This window comes from Condylura cristata, unplaced genomic scaffold (assembly GCF_000260355.1).
Source record: "Condylura cristata isolate star-nosed mole 26May11 unplaced genomic scaffold, ConCri1.0 scaffold00016, whole genome shotgun sequence".
Taxonomy (NCBI): Eukaryota; Metazoa; Chordata; class Mammalia; order Eulipotyphla; family Talpidae; genus Condylura; species Condylura cristata.
The window spans coordinates 37,205,972-37,219,049 of NW_004567117.1; the positions used below are offsets into that span (position 1 = coordinate 37,205,972).

General features: G+C 47.8%; 1 protein-coding gene across 1 annotated transcript in view; it reads right to left on the reverse strand.

Annotated features, from left to right (window-relative positions):
- FECH (ferrochelatase) overlaps nucleotides 1-13,078 on the reverse strand; it is a 27,142-nt gene that overhangs the window by 9,340 nt on the left and 4,724 nt on the right. The window contains exons 2-6 of the mRNA XM_004683933.2: nucleotides 12,773-12,890; nucleotides 8,921-9,040; nucleotides 7,736-7,884; nucleotides 3,150-3,284; nucleotides 1,017-1,123 (exon numbers count right to left, since the gene is read on the reverse strand). Of these exons, the coding sequence (XP_004683990.1) occupies nucleotides 1,017-1,123; nucleotides 3,150-3,284; nucleotides 7,736-7,884; nucleotides 8,921-9,040; nucleotides 12,773-12,890 (629 nt within the window). The remainder of the gene's footprint in view (nucleotides 1-1,016; nucleotides 1,124-3,149; nucleotides 3,285-7,735; nucleotides 7,885-8,920; nucleotides 9,041-12,772; nucleotides 12,891-13,078) is intronic.

Here is a 13,078-nt window from a genome sequence, read left to right on the forward strand (position 1 = left end):
GTTTCAGGCAGCACAACGACCCAGCAGCAGAGCAGGGATGAGGGAAGAGGGGCTAACGAGACAAAAACTACACCCCACCCCCACCCCCCCCCCCCCAGGGAAGGTGCCTTCTTTCCATTTTTACTTAAAAGTGAACTTCAGCCTAAGTGTTAACCCGTTGACATCACCTAAGAGCCTCAGGAGTCCAGTGCTGGAGAGCGGGCCTGCTTTTAGTGATATCTAGCGCCATCTAGTGGTTACAGATTTAAGTGACTGCAGGCTTTTTAAAAGAGTTGGTATTTTACCAGATATCCAAAATATGAAACATAAACTGGATGAAATCTAAATCACTTACTATTTCTGCTACCTATACTAACATAAGTGAAGAAAGTTCCACCTCCAGAGCAAAACTCTTATTTGTGTAATTTAGGGTGATTACCAATAGCACTCTCAAAGAAAAGGCAAAAAATTGCATAATGACACCAATTCAAAGCTATTGACTTTAGAACTGTAATTTTAACCTATTCCTCTAAAATCAAACATTTGTTACTATAAATATGAAAATATAAACCGTATGGGAGAAACCTGAAATTTCTTTTAACATATGAAACTTTTCTCAACTGAAATGTTACATTTATTTTCATGTCTCAACATGTACATACTCTATCTTTAAACTTTTTAAAAAGTCTTTTGACATTTTTAAGGATTCAGAAAGTAGAGGACACATCTGTCGTTCATTCAGCCTATGAATGAAAGTTGGTTGAAATGCTTTGCATAATCCTCTAACATCCTGGTAACTGTGAAACACAGAACTCAAAATATCTCTAATTGGTGACCAGTATTAACCTGAAGAGTATAAACTTTTGTCTTTATATTTACCTCGTCCTGTCCTAATAGATCAAGACTTAAATGCTTTTTTTTTTAGTTCCCCAATATACATAATTTACTCCCCAGAAGAAAAAGGTTCAGACACTTCCCCCCAGGCAGCCACAAGAATACGACCTACACCCCCCCCCCAAGCTGGGGTGACCGCTTACCTGAATGAGGAGGGGGTGTGTGGGCCACCTGTCAATTGTGCTCCACTTCATGGTTGGTTTCTTTCCCATTTCGTTATAGTATCTGTAAATGGCGTTTAAGCTGCTGCCTGAAATATACAGGGGCCACTTAGTCCCTGCCTCTGACTGTGGTACAGATGAAACAGACTAGCAAAGGAGCTAACTATCAGCTCCAAGCAGGTATTTGCTTCCATAGTGGAGCAGTCTAATTACCATCATCTCAGTGCTCTCATATGCATATAGATTCAACTACTCTGCAAATGAAGCTCACTCACAAGCAATCAATTTCAAAGGCTTTTCAGAGTATAGAGGTCATTTCTAGTGAGAAACCGGATGGAAGTGGATTTATGAAATCAGTCGTTATTTGCAGGAGCCATGCCTTACAATTGAAAGCCTGTTAACATTTTTTTTCCATTATGAAGGTAACCAACCCCATTCCAGAAAATGTGGGGAGGACAGGAAAAAAAGCACCAGCTGCTACCCCAGCAAGCTAATGCAGTCGCTGTCTTGTTCGAGGTACTTCTTTCCAAATATTTTTCTTTACAGCGGTCATTGTTTGACAAAAGTATAATTTTAGTATATATGCAATTTTGTATCCTGAGTATTTGGGGCATTTTAATTAATATTATCAGATGGATATTTTCCAGTTTATATTAGCATTGGGCAAACATTCCACAACTTCCCTATGCTCCCCTACTCGATCCACTGTCTTCCCACCAACTATTCATTGGTTAGCTTTCCAAATTAAAATGCTAGTCGGGACAAAGCTATACTGAAATCAAATGCATGCTTAACTTAAGAGTTTTCTTAAAATATCAGTTCCATTTTGGTGAGTAAAACATGATGAGTCAGATGCCAGGTTCAAAATCGATCTCTCCAGAAATTGCCAAGTCGTCACCCACATCCATGCTGCGCACCACACTTCACAGGTGCTGTTACAGAAGGCTGTTGGGAAGCCACATCTGTTCTTCTGGTCACTCAGAAACATGCAGTGAGCAGCCAGAAGGGGGGGGGGGGTAACTCACAAATGCTTTCTGTGGAAACTTAATACCCTGTGCTGATGACAACCTGCGTGGTCTCCAAGGACAGGTATGCCTCCAGTCTTTCTGTTCTCACACACAGTGGGACGCTATGCCCGTGCAGACAGGGGCGGTTTAAACACTGTGGAGCCAGCGGTGAAATGAACCCGTCACCAACCTAGCAAGAAACAGCCATCTTCACGCATCTTTTTCTGCGAGCACACATTTACATGTTGACGTTTAATTTTTTAATCAAGGCACAAGTTTAGCAATTGATAAACTCAGCTTCACTGTCCAGTGGCATGCCACCCTGCACCCTGAAACTGGAGAGGCAGATTCTAAAAGTCATCGCCCTCAGACCTGGAAAGTGTTCGAAGATGGTCTGAATAAACATGGAAGGTTACAACAGATTTGGAATATTTCCTTCTCCTGTTTCTCTGAATAGCTATAAGAATGAAATGCACTAATCTCCAAAAGCATTTGCGGAGTGAAATATGCTGACCCCAGTCCTGGAAACAAAATGCAAAGTCACGGGTGGGTGGTCCTAGATGCTTTCCTACAACTTACAGCACAGAGGCTGCAAGCAGAGGACTCTCGCCTCCAGTTACACGGACAGCATGCAGGTGCCGCTTTCTAACCCCTAAAACACTGAGCGGTTTGCAAAGAGAACCTCAAACTGGGTTTTAGTTCCACCAGTACCCAACCCACACCTAAAGCACAGCGAAAAACACACCCATACTGCCAAGGTAACGTGGGAACCTCTGCTTTCAAAATGCAAACAGCTATCACTTTGGACACATTAATAAGAATATCGGGCTAGCCATCAAAATAAGGTTTATTGCACAAACGCCCAGAGCAACTAAAGGTTTATTACTGACCCCCTACACCGTGCAGTGAAGCACTGAACACCGGCACCCCCCACACACCAACCCTGTTTGTAATTCTCAGCCGACTAGGCAATAATTCAAGAGACAGATGAACCGTGAGATTTCAAGTGGACGCTGTGTTTCAAGCAGACAGCATGTGGCATGCAAATCGCGGATGACTGACCCTCTCCGTGGCACCAGGCAGACCCCCACGGGCAGGGCGCCCTCACCTGTGGTAGAGCAGCTGTACTGTGGATACTGGGTGAAAGCAATGGCCCTGTCCAGCCCGTCTCTCTCCATCTCCTCAATGGCTTCTTCTGTTAACGGATGGACGTACCGAAACCCGATGTAGTATTTGTGAGGGGCTGTTAGGAAGCAGAAGTGGGAAGGAGAACGCGTTAATCTTTACCTAGATTCCTAGAAGGTGCTGAATATCAGGCAAAGCCCAGAACAAAGAGCAGGGAACCTAATTTCCTGTGACGCCGATAATGAACATTCCTTGTGACTTACCCAGTCCTCAGCTAGTACGGGGAGTTTTAATCACTATTTTGTGGGACCAACCTTCCCCCTTAAACACACACACCTTTATTTAGCACAACGGTTTTAAAAATTCAGGCTCTGTGCCATTTCTCAGCTCTTGGCCTTGAGATAAGGGAGTCCAGAGGAAGAGAGAAGGACTCAACACTTATTCTTAAAGAGCAACCTCCTCCTGAGCCCTCCCTGGTGGCGCAGCAGGCTAAAGCACAGCACTAAGAAGCTAAAGCCACTTCTGCATGAGTTCGATCCCCGCCTGCCCCGGAGGTGACCACATGGTGCGGCAGACCTCTCCTGACCCGCCTGCTGCTCCCCTCAGCAGTGTACCTTGTCGATCTGCCTGTTCTGCTCCCCACTCTGTCCTCTCACCCTCCGCATTTCTGGCCTGTACCCCAGTTCTGTATGAATAAATAAATCTTTAAAAAAAAAAAAAAGAGCAATCTCCTCCTCTAAGCTCATACCATAGTAGAAGCTTACTTTCTGCTTCCCCCACCTTATTAAAAAGCCATCTTCTAGGTAAGAAAACAGACTGTCAAAGCTTATTAACCTACCCAAGTTACCCCTCATGAGCCTCAAACCGAAATGTTCATCTGGGCCTTCCCGCCCCAAAGCCCATGCCCCAGCTGGCTTCCACCACCCCAAGTCCTGCCTCCTGCCCCTCAGGCCCCTGGGTCACCTAGTTTACGTAAAAGCATCTGAACACTTAATCAGAGCTCACAGAGGACAAATAATTGAAATGATTCTCTTTGTTTAACATGTGAAAAATACCAAGAACCTGCTTAAGTGGGAGGCCCCGAGAGGGACATTTGTCTTCAGCACCCAGTTGCCTGGGTCAGCTGCACATCACTGTGAACTCCATCACTCCCCCACGCCCTCTTCCCTCTCCTCCTCTCTCCTCCTGCCTCTTCTGTTCCTATATTTTAAAAGTATCCACAATCACACAATTTCTTAAGCATTTATAAGGTCATAAATCTGGAAACTGGACCCTCCCTGGTGGTGCAAGGGGTTAAAGCGCAGCACTGTGAAGCTACCGGCAGCAGCATGAGTTTGATCCCAGGCCAGGGGGTGACCCACAGGGCGCAGCAGACCTCTCCGGTCTCGCCCCCTGCTCCCCTCAGCAGTGTGTTTCAGTACATCTGCTCCCACTGCCTCTGGTGAATCCTCTCACCCTTTGTACCTTTGGCCTGTACCCCAGTTCTTTTATGCATAAATAAATCTTAATAAAAAAAAACTGGAAGTTTCCTCCAGTCACACGGTCTTATCTCCTTGTCTTTCTATGTCTCCCCTGGCAGTGGCAACACTGACAATACCCTTCGTGAACACTCAGTAATGACAGCAAGACACTGCTGCGGTCCAAGCCTCAGCAGGGCTGCCTGTGAGGCTGTGACACTAACTTCCCGCCAGAAACATCTGGGTTAAAGTGAAGGCGAGGAGGACATGAAGGCTGCGTGTGCACGGGGCAGAATTCGATATCCTCTGGCTGGGAACTGCCAGAGAGAGGAAGGAAAGGGGAAAATGAAATCATCTTCGGACACCCATTTTAGGTCCTCCTGCATAAAATATGGAGAGCTGCATTAAAACCCACCAGAAGGCACGGCCCGGTAAGCGAACTCCCGTGACGGATGGCTTAAAGATTGTGTGGTTCTTGCTAAAACTGCCAGCTCTCCCGATGTCATCAAGGCCGGTCTTAAAGAGCTCCTGGTGGTCTGAGCTGAGGCTGAAGCGGAACGCGCTTTCTAATCTATTTCGAGCCAATACCAGGCTCCACCACAGTGCAGGAAGAGGCAAGATGGCCCAAGGTCACAGGCCAGCACAGTGGCTTCTCACCTGCCCAGTACTGAAGGGGCAGCCTACCTGCCTGGGGGCTGGGAGTTCCCCAAATACATGGACTATGCGATAAGGGCAGCCTGGGGCCACATTTTGAGTGAGTGAGAGTCAGATATTCTGCACAGGACAGATAAGGCTTGTGGAAGCCATGGGCCAGGAGGGCAGTAACTATGTCCACAGAGGTTCCTTGCCTTGCTTCAGGGGGGCTTCACACGACAGGCGCCAGGGAGAGGAAGGGGCGCCCTGGGTGTCACCCAGCACCCGGCCTGGCCAGTGTGAGCCCCAAACACAAGCTCGCCGGCCCAGGGGTTCTGGCCCTCAAGTAGCTGCCAGTGAACAATGGGGAGAGCTGGGGAAAGGGAAAAGGGACAGAGGAACTGGATTTCCAAACAGGAAACCTTCATTTAATTTCTACCCGTTCACTGAGCAGGTGCGGTCGTTCAAATGTCCCATTTGTACAAGGCTCTCAGGAAGAAAGGTGTGAGATCTATAGCACCACGCTTTTCGTGTCTGTCAGGTCGGGCCCCCTGCCCACAGTGAGTGATAGCGAGCGCTTTCATGTAGCAAATGCCTGCGCCACGCCACTCACCCTAATGATGCCTTTCCCAGACTATCTCATTTAATTTTCACCACAATCTTGGGAGCTGGGGGCAACTATTCCCCCTGTTTCCAAGATGAGGTTCAGTGAGGTGAGTAATCTGCCCGAGTGAAACAAGCAGGAGAGAGGAAGCCAGCTTGTCTGGGCGAGAACCCACTCTCCTCCCCGGGGTGCCGCCCAAGTTCTTTAGCTGAGTAGCGCCCACTGACAGCTTCCTCAGTCACGATCGACATGACTGCACTATGAATTTTTCAATATATTTTTTATTTGACTATTTATGAAATGATAACACCTCTCACTGACTCCCTTCAATGGCCCCTAAGCTACTGCAACTCAGTCTAACTGAGGGAAACTGGTTCCAATTTTGGGGTCCGTGTAGAACTCACCATATTGATTAGTTCATTGATCAATTTGATGCAAAGTCAGTGCCAGTCACAAAATTTCTAGGTGGACTACCAAGTGCAGCTACACCCCTAAAAATGTGTGTGTAGTCATGTTCTATTGCTTAAAAAATTCTCCACAGGAAACAAACCAACTTTCTCCACAGGAAACAAACCAACTATCATTGTGTAGGGAAGGATCAGAGGCGAGGCAGAAGCAGAGAGAAACAAAGAAAGCAGAAAGGAACGGCCACAGGAGGAGAGGCAGGAGCTCGCCCCCACTTACTCCCTTTCTTCCAGGGCCCTTCTGGTGTCGAAGCCCCAGGGATATCTGGACAGAAAACAACTGCACCTTTCCCCACTGAAGACGGCAAAGTCACGGCAGGTGGGAGCCTCGCTAGACCTTTTATCGGGCTATAACCAAGGACTAGAGTCTGTGCTCACCAAGTGGGGCTGAGAGGAGGGGAGCGAAGCGCCCCTCACCCACCACTTAACAGGGGCATTGTGCCCAGTGTGGGTGCACCGTGTAAGGGATGCCTGTCACCCCGGGTGGCGGCAGGAGGCAGACCTCATATTCAGAAGCCACCCACAGTCTTCCAGGAGATCACGGGCCAGGGGAGCCCCAACAGCCTGCACTGGCAGCCGTGTTCTCTCAGGGGAGAAAGGCCAGCACAGCTGATCCCTTGGGGGTCCCCCTATGTCCTGCGCCTATCCTGCTCCTGAACCCCTAGACACAACTGTAATTCCTACATCTCGGGTGTGCTAAGAGGCACCGTTGTTTTCAGTTTCAACGTTTCTCCCATTGGTCCTCACCTACACAGGATGCTCTGAACCAGCAGCGTCTGCTGTGTCCAGTGTTAAATGAAACAAGGGGTGTCCGCCTCAGTGGAGTCCTGGATGCCAGTGAAAAGCGGGCCTTCTAGTGGATTCGTGCAGTTAGCCTCATTCTGGACATTAACACCCTGTACTAGAGGCTCTCTGAGGATGGACATCTGAAGTGTACATGCTCCCTTTAGACCCACGTGCCAAGAGGCCCCAAAACACCAGCAGAGCTGGGGGGCTGAAGGCAGTGCTGTTGCTCAGCCTCACGGCTGCAGCGACACCTCCTCACTCTGCTCTAAGTGGGGTGTGATCAGTGCTCCATGCAGAAAGGCAAGAGCAGCAGCATCAGCCGGCACCCCAAAAATCCCTTGCCAGGGCAGAGAGACAAACCTTTTATTCTTGGTATGTGGCCTCTGCTTTATAATCTAGTTCAAACTGATACACACTTCAAAATTCCTTTTGAAACTCATGTTCCAAGTCTTCAGCTTTTTTACTGGCCCCATGAGGAAGCAGGAACACACAGCGAGGACAGAGGATGTGCCTCGAAACCCCCGTTAGGTGACCATGACAGACACAGCGTCCAATAGCCCATAGCGCCTGGATATCATTGCTGCCTTGGCCAGACCAGGGGAGCCATTCATTCAGGAACACGTACCTGTCTCGGGTGACAAGTCATCCAGCAGCTTCACCATGCCTTCTCCTTGCTTGGAGGTCCACATCTTGATGGGGGACCCTCCTCCAATCCTGTTGTACTGCGCTTGAATTTTGGGGGTTCGGCGTTTGGCGATGAAGGGTGCCAGCTTGCTAAATCATTCAACATGCAAGTAAGAGGGTTTTATTCCACATAAGCAACTTGAGAAACATTTTCTACTCAATCAAAAAGACAAGCAAAATTTTAAGAAAAACTTAACCAGATGAAGCCTTTAAAAAAAAAAGAAGCGGCCCTCCCTGGTGGCCCAGCAGCAGGTTAAAGCACAGCACTAAGAAGTTAAAGCCACTAAGAGTTCAATCCCCACCTGCCCTGGAGGTGACCACATGGCTGGCAGACCTCCCCTGACCCGCCCACTGCTCCCCTCAGCAGTGTACTTTATCCATCTGCCTGTCCTGCTCCCCACCCTGTCTCTGGTAAATCCTCTTACCCACTCCCCAACCCACCCAGCACCTCTGGCCTGTACCCTAGTTCTTGTATGCATAAATAAATCTTTTTAAAAAAAACCTTATGTTAAAGAAAAAGCAGGGAAAGCGGGAGGGGCAGGAGGAGAGGCGGTATAACGTGTAGACGCTGCGCTGGTATGTGATCCTGCCTCCCTCGGCGCCAGGCAGTCAAGTGCCTGGAACAAACATCTCTAAAGACCTTTACAGGATCCAGCAGGGCCAAGGCCACTGCAACTTCCAGCTCTGCAGAGGAAAGGAATGCAGGAGAACAGCCACTACCCTGCTCTCACGCCCTCTCACCATGCTCCCAACTCCGAATCTAGCAGAAAGCCACCGAATCGCTCCGACATAGCCATGAAGGTCTTCTTTTTTTTTATGATTTATTTATTTATGCATACAGAACTAGGGTATAGGCCAAGGTGCAGGGGGAGGAGAGTGGGGGTGAGAGGATTCACCAGAGACAGAGTGGGGGGAGCAGAAGAGGCAGATGCATTGAAATAACTCTGCTGAGGGGAGCAGCGGGCGGGTCAGGAGAGGTCTGCCGCGCCCTATGGGTCAGCTCCCTGGTTGGGTGCTGCACCACCAGGGAGGCCCCTTTTAGTATTTTTAACCATAGGGATGAGACAGGGACGGCTCCGTGCACTGCCTCGGTCACGAGAAAGGCAGGTGCGGCTGTGCGGCTTACCTTTGAAAAGGCAGCGTCATGAGGTCCCGGTCCAGGAAGAGTCTCAGCAGGAAGTCATGCACGTCTCCCACCGACTCGGGGCCGCCCATGTTCAGCATTAATATTCCTGTTTTGGGCTTCCTGGATACAAGAAAGTGCAATGTTCGATTTGTAGCATTTTCTTTTTGCTTTAGGGTAGAATCCTGGTTCAGCTAGCAAACTCTGATCAGTTCAAGGCAAAAGCAAAAACCCACAGGCCTTTTCCCTGCTCTGTGGGTATGCACCTGTTTGCTGGACTGCCTACCTGAGAACACCCCATTCTCCCCGCAACCGCCAGTTTACCCCCGGGTCTATGGATTTGCCTACTAGGGCATTTCACAGAAACAGAATCATATAACTTGTGGCCTTGGTGTCTGGCTTCTTGCTCTCAGCATGAAATGCTTCGGAGTCACGCAGCTGGTGGCCCAAATCAGTACTTTTTCTCTTAACCATTGTTACAAAGGCTGAAGGGTCCTCTTTCCACGTTTCCTGCATCAAGACTACCTCTACCCACCACAGCCTCAAGGTGGCTCTTGATGGGACCCCTTCTCACTGTGCCCAAAGCGATGATACGAAGATAGCACTTTACCTGTGAATCTTGACTGCTACCACCTAGCAACGCATGGGAGTGTACTGAGTCCACGTAGGGAGAAGCCGTGTCTATGACCAAACACTGTAGGTCAATGACGGAGAAATCTGAAGTCTCGGCCAAAAGTTTCCAAATAAGAACCAAGTCCCAGGGAAAGGGACGTGTTGCTTTACAACAGGACTTTCTAACTCAGACCCCAGCTCCTTCGCTCGGACCAGGGTTTCTCAAATCTGGCACTGGTGACATTTGAGGCTGGAAATCCTTGCTGTGGACGGCTGTCCTGGGCGCTGGAGACACTTGGAGCAGCCCTGGCCACTACTTACTGGGTGACAACAACACACACCCCAGCTGTGACCAGCGAAAGGGTTTCTGCTCATTGCCAAATGTGTCCTTAGGACCAAAATGCCCCCCACACCCCCACTGAGTGTGCGTGGGAGGAGCTGGAATCTCCTTTGCACTAACCCAAGCTGCTGCTCTGAAGATGCCATTGTTCTGTGCGACTTTTCCACCTCCTCTGACCAGAAGGCCCATCGATGAAGCCACACCCTGGTATTTAGTTTTCCTGATAGATACCTGGCAATTCAGCTTCATTATAGTGTGAAACAGTAATGTTCCCTTAATGTTTCTACTTAGAACACAGTGTTCTCCTGGGATCCTGTCTTTCACTTTCAAAATCTGTGACTCAAAATAAATTAAGAGCATTTTTCCATGGATCGCTGCCAGTTCACAGATTATGGGTTGAGACCCCAGGCTAAGAGACTTACCTAAGACAGAGGGTATCAGCCTGCAAAGGGGATTTAGAACTGTTTCTCATCTGTAACACCTGCGCTCAGAACAAGAGTGGCTCTAAATAGGAGGTCATCCTGCCTTGCAAGCCCATGTTTTGCAAACCATGTTGATCTCATACATGAAAGAGATGCACACGATTTGAAAATATCTAAATACGCATGAACTTAATTCAAAACGGTGTGGCGCATGTCGAACGGCGCATTAGTGAGCTCTCTGCAGACCCCCCTCTGCTCCTGCGAAGCGTCATTCAAGGGTCTGTCTCTCTTCTCCCCTCTCAGACAGGGCACATCTGAGGCCAAGTTCTGAACAGTCAAGTCCCCTTTGTTTCCACCTAAAGGTGTATACACAGTGTGCAGAACACACTGGAGACCTCTCATCTGAAAGGTTTCAACATTTCACCATTTTTACATTCTGAACTATTCGTTGAACGGACAGAAACTAAAACCCATCAATTAATAAACAGGATTTGACCTACTGTCGAAATTTGATGTTTGACCTAACGTCAATATCAAAATAAGCAAACCCTAGCTCTTCTTCAGAGGGACGTGAGAGAGCTAGCCTGAGGATCTTTGCTGTCTCTAGTTCAGGGTTTGGTAAAGTTCAGCCCGTGGGTCAAATCTGCAACCCGCCCCCACCGCCTGTTTTTATAAATATAGTTTTATTGGAACACAGCTCTGCTCATCTTCTCTCATCTCACACCAGAGCAACTGAATAGCAGCAAGAGTCTCAATGACCCACAAAGTCAAAAAATATACTTTTGAGTCCTTACAGACAGCTGCACTGACCCCTGGTGTAGAAGAGGGTGGTCTAGCTTTGTCTAGTCCCATTGAGAAGATGTACCCAGCAGACAGTGTTCATAGTTCACAGCAGACCGCGCCATAAAGATTCTCCAAGACACACATCACTTCATCATTTCTAGAATCTCAGAACTAGAAATACCTGTCAGACCTCTAATCCAGACTGGATAAATACTGATTTAGCATACTCTTAAGCTACTCTAATAAGGTTGACCATAGTCACATCATAACTGTTACTAAGTAAAACGATGAAGTTACCAGAATAACACATGTAGTATTGTCACATTTTAATAAATATTGAGTGAATATTAATAGAGACAGGTATAGAGACAGGGATGTGAGATGAATGGGGATTTTGCCTTATTTTTAATGGAAGCCATTTCTTTTATATATATATGTGATAGAAGGGCACTTCATAGAACTTGTAATTTTTTAGATTTTATTTGGCTTTAGCCATTTAACATTAAGGTTATTGTAATGCTGAGTTTTGCCACTAGGAAAATGAAGTAATTCAGGGTTCCATATCAACTCAGCTCTTCCATTTATACCAAATATTGACTCCAGATCCCAAGTTCTCAAGGATTTTGTGGTACAGTGTGGTGAGCAGAAGGGTCACGGTGCCAGGAGAAACGCTGTCCTGTGGGAACCTTGAGAACAGAGACAGGGTCTCAGCTCCCCATCCTCACAGGCAGCAACTTTGAGGGGGACAGAGAATGAAAAGGAGACTTGAGGCTTTATTCCTGGTGCTCCACTCCAGCAAAACCCAGTCTGGACCCACAATCCCACCATGAAAAATAGCACAAATAAGAGCATTGTATTCTTATTTCTGCTACTTACTCTTTATTTCTGCAAGGATATCTAACCTGGCAGGAAACTCAAGGCGTTAAATAGCTCACAGCCACTTTCTCTCGTGCAGACCAGAGGGTGCTGTTTCTAAATGACTCATGCACTCAGCTAACCAGCCGCCCTGTGAGCAGTGCCAGCATCGCTACCAGAGGGAGACCCAGGACCACCCTGCCAACATCCACTGCCAAGAGAAGAGGTGAGGCCTGAGCGATGCACTTTCTCTCTATAATAAATTAGAAGCCATATTCCGTCATTTCTAATTACGTTCATGGTAACAGATGAAAAACAAAGGTAGAGTTTACTGTAGAAATTCTAGGTAGATTAGTTATTCTTTATCCTGTACAGGACATAACATTTCATAAGTATAATTATGTTAGTTCCTAAATACATTTCCAGCATACATGTGATTTGTGTAATGTGACATATTCCAGAACTAAATTCCTCCATGAGTTGCAGACTATTTAGTCCTCAGTAGCACTAATTGGACACTATAGTGTCCTTTAACAAGAGATCGGCCGGGGGGGGGGGGGGCAGGAGGAAACTACATAGCGCTGCACTTTAACCCTTTGCACCACGGGGGGAGATATGTATGCCAATCATGTCTCCAGGAAGCTGGAAAAAAAAATTAAGTAAACAATGTTTAAGTCTGTGGAAATTCAAAACAACATTTTACACCTTATGGAAGTAAAATCTGTTGAAGCCAAGGAAATAGCACACTGCTGCTTAGATACTGTTTCGCTGGCACCTTCCCACCCTCCCTGGGTTTGCATCATAAAGAGAAGTCCTTATCAGTCCCTAGGACTAGACTCCTACCTCTTCCCAGGTTGAACTTGAGGCTTGGGCTTCGGGCTTCTCACTTGCTGGGCTGTTGCTGCGGCTGCCCCCGACTGGCACCTCCATGGCTGGCGGGTCCTTGAGCTGCCCAGCACCACTGTGGCAGAAGCACAGAGGTCGCATGAAATCTAGCGCAGAGTAACTTCTTTCGAAGAGGTGCTCACAGCATGAATGCCTGGGCTAGAGCTCAGAGACGCTGGGCAGAGATTTCCCCAGTATTTCTCCACAGGCGCAGGGGAAGGCAAGGCAGCCTCTCCAGTGGGGCGGTGACGTCCCCCAGGCTGC